Raw genomic sequence first — 26,802 nt, 5'->3', positions numbered from 1 at the left:
CTACCTACACCAGGCAAAACACTCACTGAGCTCTGATGTAATTGAAAAGTGCATCCACATAGGTTCACAGGCACAGAGATATCCTTCTCCATATTCAGCACCTCCTGTTTATTTATGGACACCTCAGATCAATGTGTGTCATTTCAATCATTTACCACAATAGCCAGGGGGCTTTGGTGTGGATTTGTAATTTTAAGGATAGACTATTACATTTGGGATTAGGTAATGTCTGAATAATAGATAGCATAGAATCACACATTTTCTGAGGGTTAGAGCTGAACGCATGGCTTAAACAAACAAAGGAACAGTAACCCACAGCAGGCAATGCTAATCTAGTTCAAAGGGTCAGGAGGGCTCCCTGACCTGACCCTGAGGACACACGACAGGTTGGCAATGGCTATTAACATCCTGCCACATGGGTCTCCCAACCTTTGGCACAGCTCTATCCAGCAGATCCAGCGGCTGCGCTTTGCCAGCAGGCCCCCTGCCCTCAGCAAGGTGGTGCTGGCCACAGCAAGCAGGGGAGCCAGGCAGCAGGTCCAGCCTCTGGGCCAGGGACACTACTGGGGACCCTCCTCCCACACCACGACTGCCCTGACAGACACTGCGAGCCCTTGGGCGCATTGAGAGCCAACAGCCGCCCCCAGCACCTGTGCACTCTCTCCCACCACAAAAGGGAAACAGCCCTTAAAAATACACCTTGACCTCAAAAGTAGCAAATCCAAGTGTTCCTCTTCCATTTGCTCCTCCAGAATGGGTCACAACAAGTGCTTTTGGCCAAGAAGACATTCTGACTCAAAGCAAGGGCTGCACTCTGGCATCTACCTCAGCATTTTCTCACGGCTGACAATGAAACTGGGAAAGCTGCCAAGTCTGTACATCATCCGCCTAATTCGCTGAGGTATTACAGAATAAGCAAGCCTAACACACCACAGAGTCAAGGATATGCTGTGCCTCAGACACTGTCCTCGCATGTTTCTGTGATGTGGGAAATGGAGTGCTGCATTTCCTTAAAACCCAACACTGCATTGCCACTAGTTATGACATGAGAAAGTTACAATCCAACACAGTAAGGAAAAAAGCATTACTCTTCACTTTGATTGCCATTTATTATTCACTAGATACAGGGAATCATTCATGCTTGAATACCAAGGAATTGCACAGGGGGGAAAGAGTAAATGTACAGAGTAAATAGAGAAGGACATTTCTCCTGAATTATAACTTGGCATTAACATGAATTGCAACAAATGGATCTTCGGCATTGTTACTAATCTGGAAATTAGCCATTCCATCAACAGAAACATACACCTGTTTTCCAGTACATTTGTTGCCCTCCTTTTGTCCAGAAATAACATCACAGTAGGTACCAGCAGGCAGTCCAGTTTGCAAACTGACATCCATATTCCTATGGGAAAACGAGTGAATGCTGTTTATCCATTGTTTTCAAAACGGATATTTCAAACTGGATATAGGGTTTTTGAATTTGTTGCTACTCCCTTATTTTGAAGGGAAATGTAAGGGTGTGAGCTTTCTGATCCTATCCTTGCTTCCCACCCTATGATTCCATTTTGGCTCTCTAGACCTGGCATGCAACTGAATGTCTCTAGCTCAGATGGTAGTGATCACTCCATTATGAGAAAGTGACATTCCCCTTCCCATCAGGAATTGCTCTTGAGGGTTGCTATACTTCTTTCTAGGGACACGGTCTCTCCCACTGACTTACCAGTCATCATTATTGAAAACGATGAAGCCTTTATTACCACGGCCAAAAGCTACTTGATTGCTGCCATTGTCCCACCAGTTGGAGAAAGGCTGACCATCCACCACATTACGGAAGATAACCATGTTCCTGAAAAATGCAAGGAACGCCTATCACTGTGGCTGCAAGAGCTCTAAAGCCACAAGGAACAGGAAGCAAAAGCCACTGCTTTTACTGTTTTCTCCGCAGTGTCCTACTTTATTTGACGCCAGCGATGTTCACAAACCCAGTCGTTGCCACAGGTAGTGTCTGCATTGATTGTAACAGGCTTTACTGACCCATCCGAGTTACTTGGTGGTCCAATCCAGTCATTGACATCCTGTAACAAAAAAAGAGAAGTCTATAACTTCTTCCTGAAAATGCAGAGAGCCTATCTGCAGACAAAAGCTGGATGGAGCATCAAAGTTCCACCTGCTAGATCCAGCAGGGGACAGAGAAATCACTCAGCAAATTTAAATGCACTGGGCTGCAGCTCTGGGCCTGTTTGGATCCTTATTCACCATGAACGTATCTTCAGTGTTACAAGCTTACCCGTCCATTTACAAAAGATCTTGGCCAGCGAAAACTTGACATCACACGTGTGAACCCATATGGATGAGCAAGCATGAAACCAACTGCCATTTTATAAAGCCTGTTTGTTAGACAGAAAAAGTAGTGAGACGTGGAAAGAGAAAGCATGCCGGAGAACAGAAAGACAAGCAAGCAAAAGGAAGAAGCATCACCCAGACAAGCAATCCTTTACCTGGGGTCCCAGAAGGTTAGAATGGAAGCTCCACCGGCCCCATGCCCCCGCTGGTTGTCGTGATTATCCACAAAGACCAGGGCTCTGTCGGAAGGCACAAAGCCCCAGCCTTCTCCCCAGTTCCTAGCCAAAAACACAAAGACTTGAAGCTACCCTGTCAACCGGCGTATCCAGCGTATCCCAGGTAAGTTGCAGCATCTTCAATCTTACTTTAAGTAGGCCATCTTTTCTCCATTCCACTTGCGGATCACTGTCCCCAGTTTTGCACCATATTTGAATTCTGTCACTCGGCCATTTCCAAAGTAGTCACTGCCTTTGATTGGCTCTCCGCCCAAGTCAATTACCTGGTACACAAAGGACAAACTGTGCATCTGTTCACATCTCAGAGAGATAAAATATGGAGTGTACAGTCCCCAACATTAGTTCTTGCTTTACCTTGAGAGAAAAAATATTCATGTATGTTTATTTCTGCTGTGTAGATTAACCCAAAGTCAGTATAATACATGATGGACACATGTAAAGACATGATTGAAGAAAGAAAATGTAAAGTTGAATGAGAATCTGTTGAGGAGGTATTTTTAAAATGCAAAACAACTTATGTCTGCAGGGCTCCTCCAAAGATAGCTCTTTCTGGGGTAAAGTTGGATGAAGATATAATCCTGCCATTCCTCTGAAGGAGGAAGTTAAAAGAGATAGCAAAGACAAAGAGAAACACAAGCAAAAAACCACATTACCTCCTGGTAAATGAAAGGTTTTGTTCCTGCAGAAAACCATTTAGTATTTAAATTTTTCAGCTTGTCCAGAAAGGCTCTTATGTCCCCAGGCCACATATGCTTGGCAGCATCAATTCGGAAGCCTGCTACGCCAATATCAATGAGATAATTCATGTACTCAGCAACTTTTGAGCGTACATAGTCCTTCTCCAGGGCCAGATCAAGAAGGCTAACCAAGCGACAGTCCCGGACCTGTATTATAAAAAAAATAAATTATTGAGGTGCCACTCTGTCAGCTTATAAAACCTGTCAATGAAATATTTGCATGTTTTGAGACATAAAATCAATTTTGTTTGGATATTTCATTTGCACAGAAGAGAATTATGCCAAAGTCTGTGTGCTGATTTTGGCTGGGATAGAGTTAATTTTCTTCCTAGTAGCTAGTTTGGGACTACAATCTGAATTTGTGCTGAAAACAGTGTTGATAATATAGGGATGTATTTTTTATGGCTGAGCAGTGCTTACACAGAGTCAAGGCCTCTCACCCCACCACACCAGTAAGTGAGCTGGGGGTGCACAAGGAGTTGGGAGGGGACACAGCCAGGACAGCTGACCCCAACTGACCCCAGGGATATCCCACACCATACTGCATCATGCTCAGCATATAAAGCTGGGGGAAGAAGGCAGGAGACATTCAGAGTGATGGCACTTTTTCTTCCTATGTGTCTGTTATGCATGATGGAGCCCAGCTCTCCTGGAGATGGCTGAACACCTGCCTGCCGTTGGAAAGTGGTGAATTAATTCCTTGTTTTGCTTTGCTTATGTGTGGCTTTTGTTTTACCAATTAAACTGTCTTGATCTCAACCCATGAGTTTTCTCACTTTTCTCATTCTCTCCCTCCCTCTACCAGGGGAGGAGTGAGTGACTGGCTGTGTGGTGCTTAGCTGTCGGCTGGGGTTAAACCACAACAGTCTGCACGAAGACAGAAGTAAACTTACTATGCAGCACAATACTCCAGTTAGGACAGTTGGAGAAGGATATCACTTCCCTGTGCAGATGTCATCAGAACTGAGGATGAGAAACAGCACAGTGTACTGCTGCAAATTGGCCAAAGGAAGAGCAGTAACCTTGAGAAAGAACTGACATATTCCATCTACCAAAAAGAGTAAGTCACTCAACCAGAGTACCACCTTGCACTCCTGTCAATTTTCCAAGTGGGCTCCTTATCAAGATCAGAGGAGTTTACAAGCTAAAAGAAAGAGCTCACCAGCTGAGCTGAGTATACTGGGCTCAGTTCAGGAGCAAACTCCTGCACATACCCATGTGAAACATTCAGGGACGGTTCTTGATTTCTCAGTACTTAGGGTATTTTGCACCACAGGTACCTTTCCAGTACCTGTGTTCACTACTTCATTCACTTGTCAGGTGACTAAGAACAGGTTTTGTGAGAAACTAGTCCCTTTGTTTGGCCTTACTCTAATGTTTACTCAACAGGTTAAAAAAAAAAAAAAAGAAAAAAAAAAGAAAAAGAAAAAATATTTCAAACTTTTGCCAGAGAAAGTTACCTGATACATATCACCATAATTTTCAATATCTCCACTTCCAGTTCGACATTTGCCATCATTGAAATCCCAGCCAGAGTATGGCACAGCTGGAAAATCTCTGTTCCCAGCATTAAAATAGCTTCCACAGGTTGAATGTGTGCCTGAGCCACCTGCAGCCCCACACATATGATTGACAACAGCATCCACATAAATATGAACCTGGAAAAGCAGTAAGTGCATTTCAGCATGTTTCATAATGATGGTGAAGTGGTAGCCAGAGTTCTATCACAGCGCTATTAATTCGATCATTTTTTTTTCCCCTTCAGTTTGTTCTCTGTTTATGCCCCCTTTGAGGACAGCAGCAGTAACTTCCCTCAGCTGACAGAGCACTTCTTGCCATATCAGATACAGATTTTCAAAGCACTTACTCCAACATTGTTGCATCTGGTCACCATGTCTCTGAATTCATTTTCATTTCCTGATCGAGTGCAGAGCTTGTAGCTGATGGGCTGGTATCTTTCCCACCAGGGTCTGTTCGGGTTAGTAATGACAATATTTTCATTTGGAGGTGAAACCTATAGATGAAAATATGTGCTTTGATAAGGAATCAGTCGAATTTATTTTAATGTTTTAAGGGCAAAATCTGTTCTCAGCATATCTACCCTCAGAGACAGTAGCACCCAACCCAGTCTTTCTCTCTCCCACAGCACAAGCTCAGGTCTGTGAGATGTCTCTTACAGACTGGCAAGAAAGAAGTTGTCTTTTATTCCTGTGGGCTGCTCAGGTCCAGGATGGGCCTGCTTTGAAGGACAGGCACATGAGAGGGCTGAAGTCACTGGAATTATTTTCACCTGGAATGGTGACACCCTTAAGGAAAGACTTATGCACTTCCCTAAGAACAATGTAAAGAGGAAAACTTAGCTTTGCAGGGTATGACTTTCAGAGGAAAGCATGGCCCTTTGTAACTGATACGCTAGAGATACAATATCATTCATTGGCCCTGTAGGCTCCTGTGTCTAACAGCAGTTAGTACTTCCGTCCCTCCTTTTTCAACACTAAAGTTACTCAGAGCTGGCTGTCCCCGATTCAGGAATTTTTTATTAATTAATTGAATGCTACAGTGCCATTTTCCTACCTAGTCACAGACAACATACTTACCTGAACTCCTCCAAATCCATTAGGAGCTAAATAGCGTTCACATTCAAGAGCAATATCGGCCCAGCGCCATTCAAAGAGATGTACAATAGACGTCCTCCCAGAGAGAGTATTAGGGTTGTACTGTGCCCAGCAAAACCCTACAGCTGTGAGTAGGAAGAGGACTTGCATCATGACTTCAGTATAAGGCTGCTGTCTCTCTACTGGCAATTTATACTCCTGCAAGATGACCAAGTTCCTATTGCAGCTGTCAAAATTCACACAGATCGATGCTATCAGTTATTTGGCTAGCAAGCTCGATATCATTCTTCTGTTTTGTTTTTTCCTGGGTTGCCTAGCAGCTGAAGATAAAATACTTTTTCACAATGATTACACATTATCATAAACGAAGCAGTCTGTGAACAGTGCACCTAAATTCAGAATTGCACTCTTTCCAACCATGTAAACAAAGATACTTTATCAAAAATGTTCCAAAACTTAACACATAGACCCTCAAAGGGGGCTCTGGAAGGTAAAATGAAAGATAGGTGATTAAAAGACAACTGGAAATATAACAGCTCTAGGAGAATGCATGAGTTTGCCAGCTATGAGAGATGTCTAGCTCTCAGAATTAGTCCCAGCTCAATCCAAGGTACCTGACCAGTCACTCTCAGTCAATAAGAGATGTATCACACAACACATCATGGGTCTTCACCAGGTGAATCACACTTGTAACTAGAAACTGACTCCTTTTCATGCCTGCAGTTTTTCTAGCATCATTGCTGAGTCCCTGCTAGTAACTGTTACTGGTTCTCTTCACAAAGTCATGCAGAGGACCTGTCACTCGACCTCACTGAAAGGGATCAGAGCTGCAAGTGTTCTCCTCTCCAACAGACAGGATGCATAAATGTCATGGTTTAAGCCCAGCTGACAATGAAGCACCACACTGCTGCTCACTCACTCCTCCATGCACTGGTGGGATGTGGAGGAGGATAAGAAGAAAAAAGTAAAAACTCATGGGCTGAGACAAGGACAGTTTAATAGCACAAAACAAGGAGAGAAGAAACAATAATAGCAAAAACACTAATAAAATAATACATAAAGCCAGTGATTTACAGTGCAATTGCTCACCACCTAGAACCCAATGCTTGATGCTCAGCCTGTTCCTGAGACACAATCTCTCCACCCTCTGGCCACCTCCCCCAGTACATGTACTGGGCATGACGTCACAGAGTATCAAATACCCCCTTGGCTAGTTGGGGCAGCTATCCTGGCCATGTCCCCTCCCAGCTTTTTGTGAAAATTAACTCTATCCTAGCCAAAGCCAGGACATTAACCACCTCTTATTCCATACCATCTACATCATCCTCAGATCCTACACTTTCCAATTATTCACCACCCCTTTTCCTGTCAGAGAGAGAGAGAGAGAGAGAAAGAAGAAAGAAAGAAAGAAAGAAAGAAAGAAAGAAAGAAAGAAAGAAAGAAAGAAAGAAAGAAAGAAAGAAAGAAAGAAAGAAAGAAAGAAAGAAAGAAAGAAAGAAAGGAAAGAAAGAAAAGAAAGAAAGAAAGAAAGGTATCATTCCCTTAGTCTATGAGACATCCCTCTAACATGTCCATTGAGTTTATTTAATCCATTACTTTGGGGCTCCATTTGTTGTAACATAGTGTTTCTCATTTTCTGGCAGTTTATTATACAGTGGGGTCTCTTCAGCACACATCACCTCCTCCTCTGGTGGTATTGTGAAAGCTTTGCTTTCTGGCCAGTCCTTGATTACTTCCAAAATTCCTGGGTCACCGGGGTTTCCTATGCACACCCACTGTGTGATCAGTGTGACCCACTTATTCCATGTGGCATCAGTTGCATGGTGTGTAGAGGGGACCTTCCCTTTGAACATCCAGCCCAGCACTGGCAGTTGGGGTGATAAGAGGAGCTGTGCTTCAGTACCAACCACTTTGAACTCCTTCCTGTGCTGCCAATATCTTTTTCAGTTGGAGTACAGTGGGCCTTGGATCCTCTGTATCCCCAGCTCCAAAACCCCAGGGGTTGGCCTTGGGTACCCCTGTGTGCTTTCTGCCAGACACTCCAGGTAGGGCCATTTTCCCCAGTTGCAGTGTAGAGCACAATTTTAACATTTTGTCCTGCCTAGACTGGCCTGAGGGCTACTGCATGAACTATTTCCTGTTTAGTCTGTTCAAAGGCTTGTCATTGCTCAGGACCCTATTTAAAATCATTCTTCTTCCAGGTCACTTGGTAGAGAGTGCTTACAATCAGACTGTAATCTGGAATATGCATCCTCCAAAAACCCACAATGCCTAAGAAAGCATATGTTTTTCCTTTTTGCTAGTCAGTGGGAACATAGCTGCTATTTTGTTATCACATCCATTGAGATCTGATTACTTACATCTTGTCATTTTATTCCTAAAAAGTGGATCTCCTGTGCAGGTCCCTTGACCTTATTTCATTTTATGGCAAAACCAGCCTGAAGAAGGATTTGAACTATTTTCTTCCTTTTCTCAAAAACTGTGCTGTGTTGTCCCATATGATGATGACATCGATGTATTGCAGGTGTTCTGGAGCTTCACCCTGTTCCAGTGCAGTCTGGATCAGCCTACGGCACACGGTGGGGCTGTGTTTCCACCCCTGGGGCAGTTGATTGAGGTGTACTGGATACCCCTTCAAGTGAAAGCAAACTGTGGCCTGCATTCTGCTGCTAAAAGGATTCAGAAAAATGCATTAGTGATACCACTTTTGGCATACCACTTGGATGCCTTCCTATTGAAGTTCTAGCATATCCAGCATGGCAGCACTTAGCCACAGTGTGACTTCATTCAGGCCACGATAGTCTAGTGTTAGTCTCCACTCTCCCTTAGATTTTCACACTGGCCATATGGGACTATTAAAGGGTGAGTTTTGCTGATCACTCCATGGCTTTCTAGTCAATGAATCAGCTTATGCATGGGAATCAGAGAGTCTCGGTTGGTACAATATTGCCACTAGTGCAGCATTGTGGTAGCAATTGGCACCTGTTGTTCAGCAGCCCCACAACAGAAGGGTCTTCCGAGAAACCAGGCGAGATGGACAACTGTTCAATGTCCTCTGCCTCCACGGCAGCTATACCAAAGGGCCATCTCTACCCTTTTGGGTCTTTGAAATACTCTATCCTGAGGCAGTCTATGCCAAGGATGCACAGGGCCTCTGGTCCAGTCACAGTGGGGTGTTTATGCCACTCATTCCCAGTTAGACTCACCTCAGCTTTTAATACAGTTAGCTATTGAGATCCCCCTGTGACTCCAGAAATACAGATGGGTTCTGCCCCTTTGTAGATTGGTGGGACCAGGATACATTGTGCACTGGTACCAACTAAGGCCTTACACTCCTGTGGGTCTGATGTGCCAGGCCATCAAACCCACACAGTCCAATAAACCTGGCCATCCCTTTCCTCCACCTGACTGGAGGCAGGGCCCCTCTAATCCTGGTCATAGTATTCATTACTCACTTTCTGTTAACGTGAATCAGACATCCCTTCAAGAGGAGCATAAGTGAGATCAGCCCTTCTACTCTGTCTGGGGAACTGCCCATCAGAAACTGGAGAGGCATTTTTCCAGGAAGAATCCCCTTTTGTGATTGTTTATCTTTGCAACTCACGTACCTGTGCCTCTAGGGTCAAGGTAGCTTTCCATCCCACTTCCTCATGTCCTCTCTGTGGTCACACAGGTAAAACTACAGAGTACCCCATGGTGTGCACCTTCTATATCCTCTCTGGATCAGAAGCATAGTTACTCCTAATAGCCGAGATATGGGTCCGCACAGGTGGTGAGTAGGACATATGCTGTTTGAATAGCTGGAACTCCCAACAGTTTCTCCACAGCCAAGACACAGGCCCACAGGGAGAGAGACTTCCTTTGTATTGCTGGAGCTAGCCAAATATTTCATTCACCATTTGTCCTTTTCCTTCTTTCCAAGACATTACTGCTACTGAGTTGGCATATGCAGTGGTGTGCTCCCCACCCTGGCCCTGCCCCTGGCCCTGCCCCTGCCCCCTGCCTCAACAATCTGACCTGTAGTTCCCATAACCCTATTCAAGTGATAATCACCAGTAGCGGTCATAATGAATGTGTCTGGTCATGATGGCTGCATCCAACTCAAAATATGGGGGAGACAGATAACAATACGTCAAAGGCTAATTTGAACAATGCACCCACCTAACCAGGGTGGTGATCAATGTCCGAATCAAGCCAAATTTGGAAGAAACTAAGCTCTGTAGTCAGTGTGTAAATATGACTCTGAGAAGGAGTTTAGAAAGCAAGGGGGCCCATTCTGAACCCCATGACTCAATGGGAGGTTCTCCTTGACAGTTTTGTCTGGCGCTGTCCTCTATGCAGTTAATAGCAAAAGAACCTTGCCATCGAATCATGTTAAAGCATTGTTGCATTTACTATCAAACTTTGTTAAATTGATGTTTTAATTCAATAAACATACTGCTACTTCTCTCTTACAAATGCATCACTCCATCCGTGACAGCATACGATAGTCGTGCGCTTTGTAGAAACCTCTGCCACATGGTTTGTGTGTGTTGGAGTTCATCTGGATCTGCAGGTAACTGCTTGTTATCTGGATCATTATAAATCACCTCCAGCATGGCTAATTCCTTCAGGTACTGGATACCTCTCACCATGGCAGTCCACTTGCCTAGGTGACACGTAATATCTTCCTTGAAGGGGTACCTTTCCTTCACACCTGACAGGAGTCACCTCCAGAGGCTGAGAGTTTGTGTCTTTTTTCCAATCACCTTGTCAATGTCCCCCTCCCTCGACAGGGATTCCAGCTGCTTGGCTTCTCTACCCATCACTGCAGCAACCAGGTAACAGCATGCTTGCCTGGACAGCAGCTGAAAACCTTTCGCATATCTTGCAGCTCACTGAGGGATAGGGATCAGGTGTTTATATCTGGTTCTGCCTCTCTTCTTGTTCTTGTGATGACCTTGGTTCATTTTCATCCCTCACTAAGTGAACTGATTTTTTGGTGTATTTCTTCTTCTGTATAGGGTCAACTGATACCAGCACAGGCTAGTATCAGCTGGTTCAGCTACAGTGTCTGTCACCGGGGTTTGAGTAGCTACAGTGCCTGTCTCCAGGGTTGGTGTAGCTGCTGTGCTTGTCACAAGGGTTGGAATAGCCACAGTGCCCATCAGCCTGTCTTCCCTCCCTTCCCTCCAAGAGTGATGCATAATATCAAGCAGTGTTTGGTAGGTACTGGCCAGGGACCCAGACAGTGCAATAAATTGTGCCTCTTTAGAACAGCCACAGCATTTTCCTTTCAAATATTCTAGCACTTCATCAGGGTCTTGTGGTTGTTCAGGAGTGAGGTTCCAAACCATTGGAGGGGAGAAGTTCTCTAGATACCTGCCCATATTCTTCCACTTGCCATGCCATCTCTGACTATCCAGCCTTGGGACAGATCTCTGGAAGGTATTCTTAAAAAAATTTTGTGTAACTCTAAACAAGACCTGAGACACATTCAGGAGACATAGCAATACAAGCATGCCAGTTCCAATAATATTCACAACCCTCAAAAGCTGTTGTAATTAGCCTGGGGAAGTGAAAGACCAGAAGAAAGTACCCCCCTGCTCCATCTTCCTCATATATTGGGTGTGATTACTAATAAATTCTGAGAGAAGGTGGCCGAGGTACGCACCTGACAACAATGCCCCACACAAATGCCACACAACCTCACGACCAGTGGTGTAATCCTATTGTAAAGTGACATTACCCAGTACAGCACAATGGTAGTCCTGATCCCTCTCCCAGAAGTGACAAACATCACCACAGGGAATACATAGTGCATGTAAGGATTTACATAACACCACCATGTGAACAAATAAACCAAGACTGTGACAATTGACTATTTAACTAATATAAGAAATACGTATATCAAATTTGTTTTAACACTCTCTGGTCAGATCTGTCATTATCTCAACCCTTCATGTCTCATGTTGTGGTTTAAGCCCAGCTGGCAACCAAGCACCACTCAGCCACTAGCTCACTCCTCATCTCCACTGGTGAGATGGGTAGGAGGATAGGAAGAAAAAGGTAAAAACGTGTGGGTTGAGATAAGGACAGTTTAATTGGACAACACAAGGAGAGAAGAAATAATAATAACACCAATAAAAGGATATATAAAGCCAGTGATGCACAATGCAATTGCCCACCACCCAGAACCCGACGCTAAGCCTGTTCCCAAGATGCAACCCCTCCTCCCCCGGCCACCTCCCCCAGTAAATATATACAGAGCATGACCTCCCAAATAACCCCTTGGCTAGTTCAGGTCAGCTATCCTGGCTGTGTCCCCTCCCAGCTTCTTGTGAAAATTAACTCTATCCTAGCTGAACGCTGAACAATAAGGTTTCATCTCACTTTAAATGACCAATGATTTGTCTGAGTCAAGGAAGGAAATCCAAAATGAGATGAAAAGTGAGTTTTAGCTGCCTGACATAAAACTGAATCTGAAAGCCAGAGCTGTTGCCCAAGTCCCTTCTGGCTTTTCCTACAATTTCCTGTTTCAAATAGCCCTATGACTTTTGTTCATGACATAATTTCAGATCTTCATTTGGAACAGATTTATAAGATCAAGGTCTCAGCAACAATACTTCATGAATAAGTTTGAGTCATGCCAATGATAAAACAACACTCTGAGAGAATATGAAGACCAGAAATTGCCTGACATCTGATGAATATCCATGAGAAAAACAAAAAGTCCACAAATTGGCACATCTACTCCAAGAAAAAAAAACACAAAAAAACAAAAAACAAAAAAAAAAAAAACCACACCCCCCCCAAAAAAACCAAAACCACTTTAGTGCACTTTGTACTTGAACAGCCTCTTGTACGTTCTTTCTGAAAACAGCTGTGCCATTGAATATGTCACATGCATCCTTCTCTTTCCCAGAATTTGTCTTCAAGGACAAAATGCAGGAGCAGCTCCCATTTGCCCACCTGTTCATTTTCATACCACAGACCTTATTAAAGGTCTCTTTTTCCACTACAACAATGAAATAGTAAATTACTGCAAATGACCTTGCCTACTCACTAACAACAAGGAACCAGTGAGATGATTCCACCTCATGATTACCAATTCAGTGAGAACAGCCCCCCCATTCCTCAGTATTACTGAGACCAATGAAATGTGCCTGAGGTTAATTTCTGCATGACCATTCCCTGCAGGGTTCCACTGGTGCAATGGCATGTCACTGCATAACATTCAGTTTCTAATGGCATGCATTTTCCACTGAAATACACTGCTATCAGCCAAGGAGAGTGAGGACCCATCCTTGGTAGCTCAATGCAATGGATGGCCAACCCACTGGCAAGGGGACTGGGAGCCCTCATGTGACAGGCTATTCAGCAGCTCAATCTGAATAGCCTGCAGTATTTTAGCATGCTGAGGGAATGCATGAGAGCAGGAGATACGGTGGCCATCCAGCACTGATGATTTATGAGTCTTTCTGAAGTCTAGGCCCAAGCAGAAAGTATTTAATGTGCAGTTTCAAACAGAATCTCTTTCAGTACGGTAAAACCATCAGCTGCCTAACAAATTGGCTCTGATTTTCCAGGGAGTTTTAGGAAAGTTGAAGCTTTGGGCAGATGAGACATTGGAGGGATTCGGCTTTGTTTTGAAATCTCATTTTAATCAATTTGATCCCCCAGTATTATTGGAAGCTTGGTTGTGAAGAACTAGCGGATGTGGGTTTCAGGCACTGAAATGAGACTCTTATTTGCAAACCTAAAAAAATAGGCCTGCTCTTATATGTTCCTATGTGCTCACAGCACAGCTCTGTCAATCAAATACACCATCTATATATGATGCAACAGCAGCATTTTCCCAATGCACTGCTGCAGTGTCAATGCACACACAAGACATACCACCACGTGACTGGCCAGTAAACCCCTCCAGAGGAAGCAGGCTCAGAGGAGACAGGCAAAATGGACTTATCCATGTAGCTCATGGAATAATGCAGGCTGACTGGCCACTGGTGTTGCAAAGAATGCTGACTTTATCTCAACACAAAGAGGGCTAGAAGGTGGCCTTTATTTTAGATAAAGAGCTATGTCAGTTGAATTAGCTGGTAGTCTAACTGTTTATTCCTAAGTAAATTAAAAGAATGTGAATGTCCCCCTAGTTTTGCCAGACCAGCATGGGGAGGAATGTACATGTGGCTCAGCAGAACTGAGATGATAAAAACTAAACAACTAACAAAAGATTTCTGAAGATAGCAGTGGGCTTTAGCTGGTTTCAAACCACATATTCCCTTCCACTGACTGGTGACACCCAGCATCCTGTAATGGAGATCACGTTGATATTGTGATCGACCTGTATATTACAATTGGTATATTTTACTATGCGTAGCTTGCATTTGTATTCTGATTTCAATATATTTTGTATCACTCAGCTAAGTCAGAAAAAGTATCTAGTGTCAGTTATCTTCAAATAAGTAAACTTCATATTAAACATTCCAACCTCCACATATGGAATACCTGAAAGAAGCTGGTCAGAGTAAAGATGCTCAGGTAGAGATACTAGACTTGAATTATCATCCTTTAAAAAAAAGAACATCTACGTTTATTGCTATGCACCAGACAAGTGAGTATCATAACATGCTACAAAGTTGAGATTGTCTTCCTCTCAGGAAAAAAAAAACAGTTCTCAAATTTTAGTGATATCTGCATAGCAAGTCCACTGGAAATCCCAGGAAGGGTGGCAAACAGTGGCTTCAGAGAAGCAGAGAGACAGGACAAGAAAAGATTAAGCTTTCATAGTTATGGAACCTAAAAATATCATGCCAATTTCTACAGCAGAGGCGTATTCATCATCTTGATTGTAAATTTTGAACTGCCAGGATACTGCCACTATCACGCACTATATGAGATGTCATGCTTTTAAATGACTTTTCTTGAAAATTGACTTCAGGAATGTTCACAACAGACGTGAACCCATCGCTTTGCCACACCAGTTTACACAAACAAGTGGAGCCAGTCTGCTTTAAAGGGTCAGGAGGGCTCCCTGACCTGACCCTGAGGACACACGACAGGTTGGCAATGGCTATTAACATCCTGCCACATGGGTCTCCCAACCTTTGGCACAGCTCTATCCAGCAGATCCAGCGGCTGCGCTTTGCCAGCAGGCCCCCTGCCCTCAGCAAGGTGGTGCTGGCCACAGCAAGCAGGGGAGCCAGGCAGCAGGTCCAGCCTCTGGGCCAGGGACACTACTGGGGACCCTCCTCCCACACCACGACTGCCCTGACAGACACTGCGAGCCCTTGGGCGCATTGAGAGCCAACAGCCGCCCCCAGCACCTGTGCACTCTCTCCCACCACAAAAGGGAAACAGCCCTTAAAAATACACCTTGACCTCAAAAGTAGCAAATCCAAGTGTTCCTCTTCCATTTGCTCCTCCAGAATGGGTCACAACAAGTGCTTTTGGCCAAGAAGACATTCTGACTCAAAGCAAGGGCTGCACTCTGGCATCTACCTCAGCATTTTCTCACGGCTGACAATGAAATTGGGAAAGCTGCCAAGTCTGTACATCATCCGCCTAATTCGCTGAGGTATTACAGAATAAGCAAGCCTAACACACCACAGAGTCAAGGATATGCTGTGCCTCAGCCATCGTCACAAGGTCTAAGCAATGCGTGGATATACAGCACGCTTCTTAGACACCACTGGAAGAGCCGCTGTGAATAGTCATTTGCTGCAATGCACTGGGGCTGACAATGGAAAAGCTGTGGTTTTGATTTGTACAGGCACAAACTGACTGTGAACCCAGCAATCTGCTGGCTTGACTGATGTCGTGGGATGGAATAATTGGTTCACCTATCCCAGCTTCCTCTGATGACCCAGACCCTGGGTGTGGTTTGTCACAAGAATGGGATAAACTGTGTGTAGGCACTGCTCATAGATGACTGCCCACAGTGTGTCTGCCTTGGGATACAGATCTCTGTGTGTGTATGTGCCGGCCATGGGAATATGGATGGCTTTGTAACTTACCAAGGTGGTGGTTTGGCTCCTTTCTGTTTTATTTTATTTTCTCACATGTTTCTGTGATGTGGGAAATGGAGTGCTGCATTACCTTAAAACCCAACACTGCACTGCCACTAGTTATGACATGATAAAGTTACAATCCAACACAGTAAGGAAAAAAGCATTACTCTTCACTTTGATTGCCATTTATTACTCACTAGATACAGGGAATCATTCATGCTTGAATACCAGGGAATTGCACAGGGGGGGAAAGAGTAAATGTACTGAATTATAACTTGGCATTAACATGAATTGCAACAAACGGATCTTCAGCATTGTTACTAATCTGGAAATTAGCCATTCCATCAACAGAAACATACACCTGTTTTCCAGTACATTTGTTGCCCTCCTTTTGTCCAGAAATAACATCACAGTAGGTACCAGCAGGCAGTCCAGTTTGCAAACTGACATCCATATTCCTATGGGAAAACAAGTGAATGCTGTTTATCCATTGTTTTCAAAACGGATATTTCAAACTGGATATAGGGTTTTTGAATTTGTTGCTACTCCCTTATTTTGAAGGGAAATGTAAGGGTGTGAGCTTTCTGATCCTATCCTTGCTTCCCACCCTATGATTCCATTCTGGCTCTCTAGACCTGGCATGCAACTGAATGTCTCTAGCTCAGATGGTAGTGATCACTCCGTTATGAGAAAGTGACATTCCCCTTCCCATCAGGAATTGCTCTTGAGGGTTGCTATACTTCTTTCTAGGGACACAGTCTCTCCCACTGACTTACCAGTCATCATTATTGAAAACGATGAAGCCTTTATTACCACGGCCAAAAGCTACTTGATTGCTGCCATTGTCCCACCAGTTGGAGAAAGGCTGACCATCCATCACATTACGGAAGATAACCATGTTCCTGAAAATGCAAGGAACGCCTATCACTGTGGCTGCAAGAGCTCTAAAGCCACAAGGAACAGGAAGCAAAAGCCACTGCTTTTACTCATGTTTTCTCCGCAGTGTCCTACTTTATTTGACGCCAGCGATGTTCACAAACCCAGTCGTTGCCACAGGTAGTGTCTGCATTGATTGTAACAGGCTTTACTGACCCATCCGAGTTACTTGGTGGTCCAATCCAGTCATTGACATCCTGTAACAAAAAAAGAGAAGTCTATAACTTCTTCCTGAAAATGCAGAGAGCCTATCTGCAGACAAAAGCTGGATGGAGCATCAAAGTTCCACCTGCTAGATCCAGCAGGGGACAGAGAAATCACTCAGCAAATTTAAATGCACTGGGCTGCAGCTCTGGGCCTGTTCGGATCCTTATTCACCATGAATGTATCTTCAGTGTTACAAGCTTACCCGTCCATTTACAAAAGATCTTGGCCAGCGAAAACTTGACATCACACGTGTGAACCCATATGGATGAGCAAGCATGAAACCAACTGCCATTTTATAAAGCCTGTTTGTTAGACAGAAAAAGTAGTGAGACGTGGAAAGAGAAAGCATGCCGGAGAACAGAAAGACAAGCAAGCAAAAGGAAGAAGCATCACCCAGACAAGCAATCCTTTACCTGGGGTCCCAGAAGGTTAGAATGGAAGCTCCACCGGCCCCATGCCCCCGCTGGTTGTCGTGATTATCCACAAAGACCAGGGCTCTGTCGGAAGGCACAAAGCCCCAGCCTTCTCCCCAGTTCCTAGCCAAAAACACAAAGACTTGAAGCTACCCTGTCAATCGGCGTATCCAGCGTATCCCAGGTAAGTTGCAGCATCTTCAATCTTACTTTAAGTAGGCCATCTTTTCTCCATTCCACTTGCGGATCACTGTCCCCAGTTTTGCACCATATTTGAATTCTGTCACTCGGCCATTTCCAAAGTAGTCACTGCCTTTGATTGGCTCTCCGCCCAAGTCAATTACCTGGTACAGGAAACAGAACATACCTTTCTACTTAAAAAACCCAAACAAATAGAGGATACTGCCCTAGACATTGTTCTAAGGAAGAGGCACTACTTGAGCTAAGTATATTATGTGGCTAACTTGCAAAATTGTATATAAAGCTATTTTCTACATTTTATCGCAGCATAGCTGTGAACCTCTTTTCTCTCTTCATCCTAAATCTCCTTACCCTGATTTATCTCTACAACTAAGGCTCAGGCCGTACCAACTTTATATTTAGTCTAGTGACCAATGCCTGTTTCCAGCACATGAGCAGCCTCATTTCACTATGTAGCTAAGGAATGTTCCACTATTTGCCATAGAACTTGCAGGCCAAAATGTGTCTAGCAACCTTAGCTTCTGATGACCAAAACCAACAATTACCTGCTTCTTAGGTCTTCTCAATATTTGCTATTCAAACATAAAACCCAATTTCGGAATGTCAACTAACACTGCTTATGTCACTGGAAAACCAAGTATCAGGCCATAATCACCATTTATATCTTCTGCTTCAATTTATTATCCAGAATTTATAATTCAGGGAGTGAAACCTCCTTTTTAAGCCAACAGAAGTTTTCAATAACTTCACTGCAGTGAATTTCATCCCAAGTGAAATTCCCAGGTTACCTAGTTCCAGCAGGTCCAGCTGGGGCACTTTGCATGTTTATTATCATTTGTAGGCAGATTAGATATTTGTAAATCATGGTTATTAAATCTTGATGATGATTTCTATAGATCTTGAGACTGAAAGCTGCTTCAGCCCAGTTCAAGCAAAGCACTGCTTACAGTGTGGGACTGAGTCTATACCATGCCTGCAAGAAATATGTTTGTAAAGTACAATTGAAAAAATAAAGATTACCTCCTGGTAAATGAAAGGTTTGGCTCCTGCAGAAAACCATTTAGTATTTAGATCTTTCAGTTTTTCTAAAATCGCCTTCACATCCCCAGGCCACATATGCTTGGCAGCATCAATTCGGAAGCCTGCTACACCAATATCAACGAGGTAGTTCATGTACTCAGCAACTTTAAAGCGTACGTAGTCCTTTTCCAGGGCCAGATCAAGAAGGCTAACCAAGCGGCAGTCTCGGACCTATATAAAAATTCTGAAATGAATAATTTCACCTAATAAACTAAATGTAGTGTTCTACATATATTTGGAATTTTGTTACCTGCCAAATAAAACCTTCACTAGCCATTGTTCACCATGCATATCTTTGCCTTGGACAATCATCCTGGACAGTCATCTACACAGAAGGAATACTAAGAAATTTGCATTCACCCAGCTTAAAAAGCTGTAGGTGATGAAAGATTATAACAGAGTCAAGCCATTAATCTATAATCAGCATTTTAATGCAAGTACAGGGCAAAAATATGGTAAAATGTTTTTACTCCAGTGTATTGAGGAACAGATTCATTACTATTTCAAATGCTCTCATTTCTTCTCTGATGTAGGAAAGGTTTCTAGAAATTATAAACCATTTAAAAATCTTGAGTTATAGCCTTATGAAATATTAAACTTTTGTTTTCTGTCCCCTTTTTGCCTTTGTTTCCTGTAAATATAAAATGATGGGCATCAATTTTCATCAAAAGAACACTTTAAATATACACTGAATATAATGAAATGCTTTTTTTAATAACTCTTATGATGGGTTTCTATGGCTATGCACATCTGCCTAGAGAGAGCAAGGTGCATCAGCCTATGCTGTAAAGTGTACTAAAGAATTGGCTATAAAGATGCTCCTTTAGAACTGCTCAAGAATTCAGGGACATTTAAAGTCTCCCCTTCTTCTGCCATTTCTCCATAACCCCTCTCCCCTCAACTTAGACTCAGAAAAGATCAAATGTATTTGAAAGGCATAAGACATTATTCAAGAACAATAGGTATTTATCTTTATAAAATATTTTTTAATGCTGTGGTAGTTTTAAAGTCCTGACCTTGTAATCTGATATAGAGGAACAGATAGACTCCTAGGAAATCTCTAAACAGAAGCTTAATTTTCAAGATTCTATTTTTCTTTATGAAATGCTAATCTCTCTCTTCTGAAACTAAGACCAAAGAAAACTTCCAAATTACAATAAAAGGCAAATAACTCCTACTGGCAAATAGTAATTTAGTTTTTTTTTTTTTAAACACAACCCCCTCCCCCCCCCCCTGTATAAAGTACCTAAGTACATTTGTCTATATCTGAAATTGAGCCATTGGCTCAAGTAGTGCTATCCTTTTAAGAAGTGGTGTTCCTGACAGCAAGGCTAACCTCTGTTATCAATTTGGATGGTTTTCCATGAGGGTTTTTGTTTTGGTTTGGTTTTTTAAAAGTGTCTGACAGTAAAGGGGAGCAAGGAAATCATAGCCCAGGAATGGATCTACATGAAATATATATTTATAGGTCTCCGTTTACCTGAGATACATCATGATAATTCTCAATGTCTCCACTTCTAGATTTACATTTACCATCATTAAAGTCCCAGCCAGAATATGGCACAGCTGGAAAATCTTCAGTCTTTGCATTGAAATAGCTTCCACAAGTAGCATGGTCACCAGCACCAGCATTAGCTCCACACATATGGTTGATTACTGCATCCACATAAATATGTACCTAGAGAACAGTATTCACATTCCAGTTTGAGAAAGCTACTTCCCACGGCACCACTTATCAACATGCTCCCTCTCTTACCTCCTGTCCTATCCTTCTATTTCTGTTTGTTTGCTTCCCCCAACATCTTATTTTAAAAATTTGTCTACTATTAACATATAGTGATGGTGATACAACATGCATCTCAACAGACAGGCAGGTTAACATTGCACCCATTTTAAAAAAGGGTAGATAGGAGGACCCTGGGAACTACCCACCTGTCAGCCTCACCTCTGTGCCTGGGAAGATCCTGGAACAGATCATCTCTCCTAGGAGCTATACCAATGCACATGAAGGACAGGGAGGTGATTTGAACAGCCAGCACGGCTTCACCAAGGGCAAATCCTGCCTGACCAACCTAGTGGCCTTCTGTGATGGAATGACTGTATCCGTGGACTAGGGAAGAGCTATTGGATGTCATCTACCTGGACCTCCGTAAGGCCTTTAACATGGTCCCTCACAACACCCTTCTCTCTAATTTGGAGAGAAAAGGATTTGATGGACGAACTGTTCAGTGGGTAAGGAATTGGTTGGATGGTCACATCCAGAGGGTAGTGGCCAACAGCTCAGTGTCCAGATGGAGACTGGTGACAAGTGGTGTCCCCCAGGGGCCTGTGCTAGGACCAGCACCGTTTAGTATCTTCACCAGTGACACAGACAGTGGGATCGAGTGCAGCCCCAGCAAGTTTGCAGACATCACCAAGCTGAGTGGTGTGGTTGACACTCAAGAGACAGGATGCCAGCCAGAGGGACTTGGACAAGCTCGAGAAGTGGGCCCATGTGAACTGTGGGAGGTTCAACAAGGCCAAGTGCAACATCCTGCACCTGGGTTAGGGCAACCCCTGGTATCAGTACAGGCTGGGGGATGAAGGGGTTGAGAGTAGCCCTGCAGAGAAGGACTTGAGTCTCCTGGTGGATGAAAGGCTGGACACGAGCCAACAATGTGCGCTCACAGACTGGAAGGCCACGCATGTCCTGGGCTGCATCAAAAAGAAGTGTGGCCAGCAGGCTGAGGGGGGTGATTCTGCTTCTCTCTCCACTCTGGTGAGACCCCACCTGGAGTCCTGTGCCCAGCTCTAGAGCTCGCTCTCAGCACCGGAAAGATGTGGACCTGTTGGAGCAGGTCCACAAAAATGATCAAAGGGATGAAACATCTCTCCTATGGCGAGAGAGTTGAGGTTGTTCAGCCTGAAGAAGAGAAGGCTCTGGGGAGACCTTACTGCCACCTTTCAGTACTTCAAGGGGGCTTATAAGAAAGATGGGGAGGGACATTTTATCAGGGCCTGTTGCAATAAACAAGGGGTAATAGCTTTAAACTAAAAGAGGGTAAATTTAGACTAGATATAAGGAAGCAATTTTTTACAGTAAGGGTGGTGAGACACTGGAACAGGTTGCCTAGAATGGTGGTAGATGCCCCATCCCTGGAAATATTCAAAAATCAGGTTGGACAGGGCTCTGAGCCACCTGCTCTAGTTGAAGATGTCCTGCCCATGGCAGAGGGGTTGGAACTAGATGACTTTTTAAAGGTCCCTTCCAACCCAAACTATTCTCTGATTCTATCAAAAAACAAACATCTTCAGTACTACCATGTCTCTGCCTCTAAATTACTTGTTAACACCAGGTTTTTCAAAGCACTTACTCCAACATCGTTGCACCTGGTCACCATGTCTCTAAATTCAGTTTCATTTCCAGATCGTGTGCACAGCTTGTAGCTGATGGGCTGATATCTTTCCCACCATGGTTGCCAGGGGTCAGTAATGATAACATTTTCATTTGGAGGTGAAATCTGTGAATAAGATGGTATCTCTTAGTAACAGGATATTGATAATAGTTTATTTGTTTCTCCAGTATTCTTAGAGAAAGAAGAATATTAAAATAGAAAATCAAGTCCCTTTAATAGAAGATGCTCACAATACTTAAGCTATTTAGATCCGCAGTATCCTCTTCTTACATTGTAGTGGGCTGGAAATAAAAAACTTAGACCTGGACCTTCAGTAGGTAGAAACATACTATGAAAATGACGTCCATGGACATAGCGTCCTAATTAGCCGCATGATTGCAGGCTTCAAAGATCAAAAGAAAGATCTGAAATCTGAAGGACTAGGTCAACAGAAACAGCCCAGACTCAAGAAGGAACTGCAGAACAATTGACATAACATCCTACCCTTAAAATTGATCAGACTTCCATTTTTGTAATGTTTTGAATAAAAAGGTTCTTGACATGAGACTGGTCACAGCTTCCAGATAAGCTGTACCTCCTCCTTTTATAGACTTTTTCCAGGATACTCTTCAGCCAACAAGCTTTTGCTGCTACCTCCAAATCTCTGGGCATAATCACCTGATCCCACCATTTCTCACAAAGATCCCTAGGTGAAACCTCCTTAGCTGCCATGCCTTTGTGACCAGCTCAGCAAGTCTGCATCTGAAAAAAACTTTCTCTCTGAGACCCTGTTACAGCATTGTTTTGCCAATTATTAGGCCTAGCATAAAGGACACAGCCAGCATAAAGATGAACCAATAACCAAATTGTATTTGATACAAAAGGGTCGGTACATGGGTGAGCACTGGGGGTACAAACAAGTCTGTCAGATTATACACAATTGATATCAATCCCACTAACCCAACAATGACACCACACGACCAACAACGGGTGGAATAAATGGTGAAATGAGGTCTCCCATAGAAGGGACAGGAGACAACAAACCAAATACATAAGACCAAGGAAGCCACATACTGAATCTCTACACAGCCCACGTTTACAAAAGCCAGACCTGACTGAAGCCCAGTTCCAGGGAGGTGGGAGGTCCTTCCCTAACAGAGAACTCTGCAAAGTGCATCCACCTCACAGACAGACACTGCCCCTTCCTGCAAGTGGTCCCAGCTTTTATCCCTAAGTGGGACACCTGACCCTTGGTTACTTAATGCAGAACACCTGGGGCTCATTTACCCAATGGATCTCCCTGCCAGGCCGGCCGCACCCTGGAGGGAAGCCTAAAGGCAAACTCACCCCCCCTTTGGGAAGGGCTGTGCGAATCACCCATATGTCAACCTTAATTTGGGGCTTGGGGTTGAAACCCCAGCATTTCAAGCATGGATTAAAAAGATATCCAGAAGTCTACCATAGTCTGAGAAATCAGTTTAAAATCAATCAGGCCTGGGTGCCTGGAAAGAAGGTTGCAAAGAAAAGATGTATTATTTGCAAATTATAGGAAAGTTCTCACTCAGGCCAACTTGAAAACTCCTGGGCTAGGAGAGACAGGCAGACTTTTCTCACCAGTTTTTCGTGAGCAATCTGACAAACAAATGAAATAGTTTTAATGGGTGACTGCTCTCCAGCTGTAGAATCCCACTCATCTGACACTACTGGTTCCACCAGGAACACGTCTGTTGTTCAGACGGAACAGATTCACATCGACACACCTCCACCAGAACGTGTGTTCAGTTCAGTTCTGGCTGCTCACAGCAGGTTCCTGCAAAGAAGGTCTATTAACAGCTTACTCTGACTCTAGGCTTTATGAGAGATACTTGCCAATTTAGATGAAAACAATTAGCAACCTTTCGTATTTGTTCATTTAAAACCTTCAGCACTTTGGTATTCTCTTTGGAAGCACTTTTTTTTTTTTTTAAGTCATAGTTTCATTTTATGTTTATCTAACTCTTAAGAGCTTCCCTTGATTTAAATAACATCAAGCAGATAAACGCAGGTTACTCTTCACAGCAGTAAAAAAAAAGATTTAGCCAGTAATATGCAATTCTAATTCATCTAAATGTAACAGCACAGAGTGCAAAACATGCACTTTGGAGCAATGAAATAAATTCATGCTTACATGATGATAGCTAAAGAATATATTTGTCAGCATTTACTACTTCCATTACCAATTTCTATTTTTCTTTCTCAGTACCTGTCCTTTCGTGAATTGAACATTTTCTCTGAAAAACAAATTATCATCCATGTAGCAATTTTACTACCTACTGATAGGAACAGACATACCTGAACTCCTCCAAATCCATTAGGAGCTAAATAGCGTTCACATTCAAGAGCAATATCGGCCCAGCGCCACTCAAAGAGATGTACAATAGACGTCCTCCCAGAGAGAGTATTAGGGTTGTACTGTGCCCAGCAAAACCCTACAATTAACAGAAGAAAATAGATACCCATCCTGTGCTGTGATCAGTTGCACTCCTCTTACTGTCAATTGATGTTCCTGCAAGAGGGTAAAGTACACGTTACAAAACACACATTTAAAAGTAAATGCCCATCTCTGGCATCATATTTATTTAACTTTACTTGATTGTCATTTAGTTTGAGAATTGGACTCTAAGCTATATCAACCTCTCACACTAAACTGTAACTTTGTTTTTCTGAAGTCAAAATTCAGACATTGTCTAACACAGGCTGTCTTCAGCATCCAAAAGTTGTATTTTTGTTAGTATAAAAGCCAAAACCAACCCCAAAATGCAAAGGAGTACTTATACAGACTGAAATGGACATTTTAATGTATACTATTTTACATTCTTATTTATCCTTGAGAGGCATCTTTTTTCCCCAAACCATGTTACTGTGATGTGCATATTTAGACAAGGCCTAGGGGTAGTGGCATGTTTTTTGTTGTAAGTTGCTGCAACATCCCAGATATTCTGGAGGTCTAACATATGCCAGGGTTGTGATACACGACATCTGTATCATTCAAACAGCCCTAATCTTGGAAGGACTCTCAGATACAGAAGCAGCTATACAGACTCAAAACCTGAAATACTAAACACTTAACCTCTGTACATCTGTACAATTTGCGTGGAGCTACTCTTCTTCCAGAGAACACAGCACAATGGCATGCAGAGGTCTGAAGTGCTGTGAAGCTCCATAATCAAGAAGTCTCCACAGTGACCAGGTACAGAGCTCTGCAAATGCACTTAAGGAGCTTTCTAGAAGAGGAAACGCAGCTGCATTACCTTCTGATAAGCTAGGCTAGGAACTATACTTTCCAAATCATATCGTTTGTATTTACTTATATACAAACACAGATGATGAGCCTATTAAAACTGCCTCACCTTTTTCCCAGGCAAAGAGAGATACAACTTAGAACAAACCAGAAGTTAAACAACTATCAAGGTTTGCATTACACTGTTTAGGATCCCATTTTGCACTCTTCATGTTTAGAAGTTGATTTAGAGAGAATGAGATACAAAGAAGTCCTACACCATCTTTTGCAAACCCTCATGTTTATTTCAAGGAACAGATCATATGTATCTCTCAGTCAGTGGAGCTGCACTCCTTGGAGCAAATTCAAGCACAAAATATGACAGTTTTTGTGTAGAACCTGTCTCCCAGAGCCTGTGACTATCAGCTGCCAGTATACTTCACAGGCAGCCAGTTATTTATAATGAATCATTTGGTAAATTTTGCTGGTTTTCCTGCTTCTGAACAAAAGAATTTTAATAAAATTATTTTAGCTTTTATTTATACATTTTTAAAATATATTAATACAATTATTTACTTGCAGATCTTCGGTATAAGCAGTTGCTCTGTGTGCTTCCATTTTCAAGAAAAGAAATTTGCCGTGACAGGAAGAAGGTACATTAACAGAAAACAAGCAAAGTTGGATCTTCTCTGGTGACATAAGCCATTTATTGGCAACTTTTATGTACAGCAGTAAGTACACAAAGCAGTAAATTACAGAAAGCAGAAAGAATAATGTATTTTGACCCAACCAGCTCCAAGGCCTAGTGCTTGACAAGAAGACTCAATATAGTTTTTCATTTCCTTGAAATAGGCTTATGGCTGCTTTGACTTCAGTACAAGCGATGACGAGAATGGAGATGTTGAAATCCCCAACACACTCTGAAGGCTCTAGCTTCAAAATGCTTTTGAAACTTAGAAAAAAAAGGGAGAGGCCTGTATTCTCCCGTGAAAGAAAAAGGAGGACAACTGATGGCAATTCAAGGAACATGGAAGAAAACTGTTTCTGAAGAACACCATTGCTGTCTTGGACAATGTGAGAATCAGGTCAGCCCGTCTTCTGCTGGGTTAAAATCTGTGGTACGAAACTCAGCTGCTGCTTCAGAAATACTATCAACAGCCAATATCTAAATTTGTGAGAGGTCTGACGCAGCCTGCTGAAACTTCAGCTGCTAAAGGCTGTTACAGGAAAGTAGTTTCCATTTGACCTTGTAGGCACTCCCCGCAGAGCTTCCCTCAGCAGCGGCACGTTTCACGAAGGCGAAGCAACCCCGCCTGGACTCTGCCCCCCGCACAGCCCTCGCCGGGAGCAGCCTGCCGCCACAGGCTCGCCGGGGCTCTCCGGCACACGCCGGCTGTGAACACGCC

At 43.2% G+C, this 26,802-nt stretch overlaps 1 protein-coding gene across 3 annotated transcripts; it reads right to left on the bottom strand.

Moving 5' to 3' along the window:
* Nucleotides 1-1,090: 1,090 nt before the first annotated feature.
* On the bottom strand, nt 1,091-26,002 carry LOC113482988 (pancreatic alpha-amylase). Of its 3 annotated transcripts, none has more exons than XM_026854155.1 (11): nt 24,605-24,782; nt 5,917-6,052; nt 5,187-5,333; nt 4,780-4,977; nt 3,236-3,466; nt 2,712-2,845; nt 2,502-2,624; nt 2,291-2,390; nt 1,957-2,078; nt 1,724-1,849; nt 1,091-1,405 (listed from the first exon to the last, which is right to left on the bottom strand). In XM_026854155.1, exons 1-11 carry the CDS (start codon nt 24,634-24,636, stop codon nt 1,216-1,218), a joined length of 1,539 nt encoding a protein of 512 aa, XP_026709956.1. In that variant the 5' UTR covers nt 24,637-24,782; the 3' UTR covers nt 1,091-1,215. The 3 variants fall into 3 exon arrangements, with proteins under 3 accessions (XP_026709956.1, XP_026709954.1, XP_026709955.1); XM_026854154.1 differs by lacking the exons at nt 1,091-1,405; nt 1,724-1,849; nt 1,957-2,078; ... (5 more) ...; nt 5,187-5,333; nt 5,917-6,052 and adding exons at nt 16,195-16,384; nt 16,703-16,828; nt 16,938-17,059; ... (5 more) ...; nt 22,117-22,263; nt 25,973-26,002 and having other exon boundaries at nt 24,469-24,682; XM_026854153.1 differs by lacking the exon at nt 24,605-24,782 and having other exon boundaries at nt 5,917-6,087.
* Nucleotides 26,003-26,802: the final 800 nt, after the last annotated feature.

The sequence above is a fragment of the Athene cunicularia genome (genome assembly GCF_003259725.1).
Source record: "Athene cunicularia isolate RWA chromosome 8 unlocalized genomic scaffold, athCun1 chr8_part1, whole genome shotgun sequence".
Classification (NCBI taxonomy): Eukaryota; Metazoa; Chordata; class Aves; order Strigiformes; family Strigidae; genus Athene; species Athene cunicularia.
Note: the sequence above shows the minus strand (reverse complement) of the source record. Positions and strands in the feature narration are given on the sequence as shown.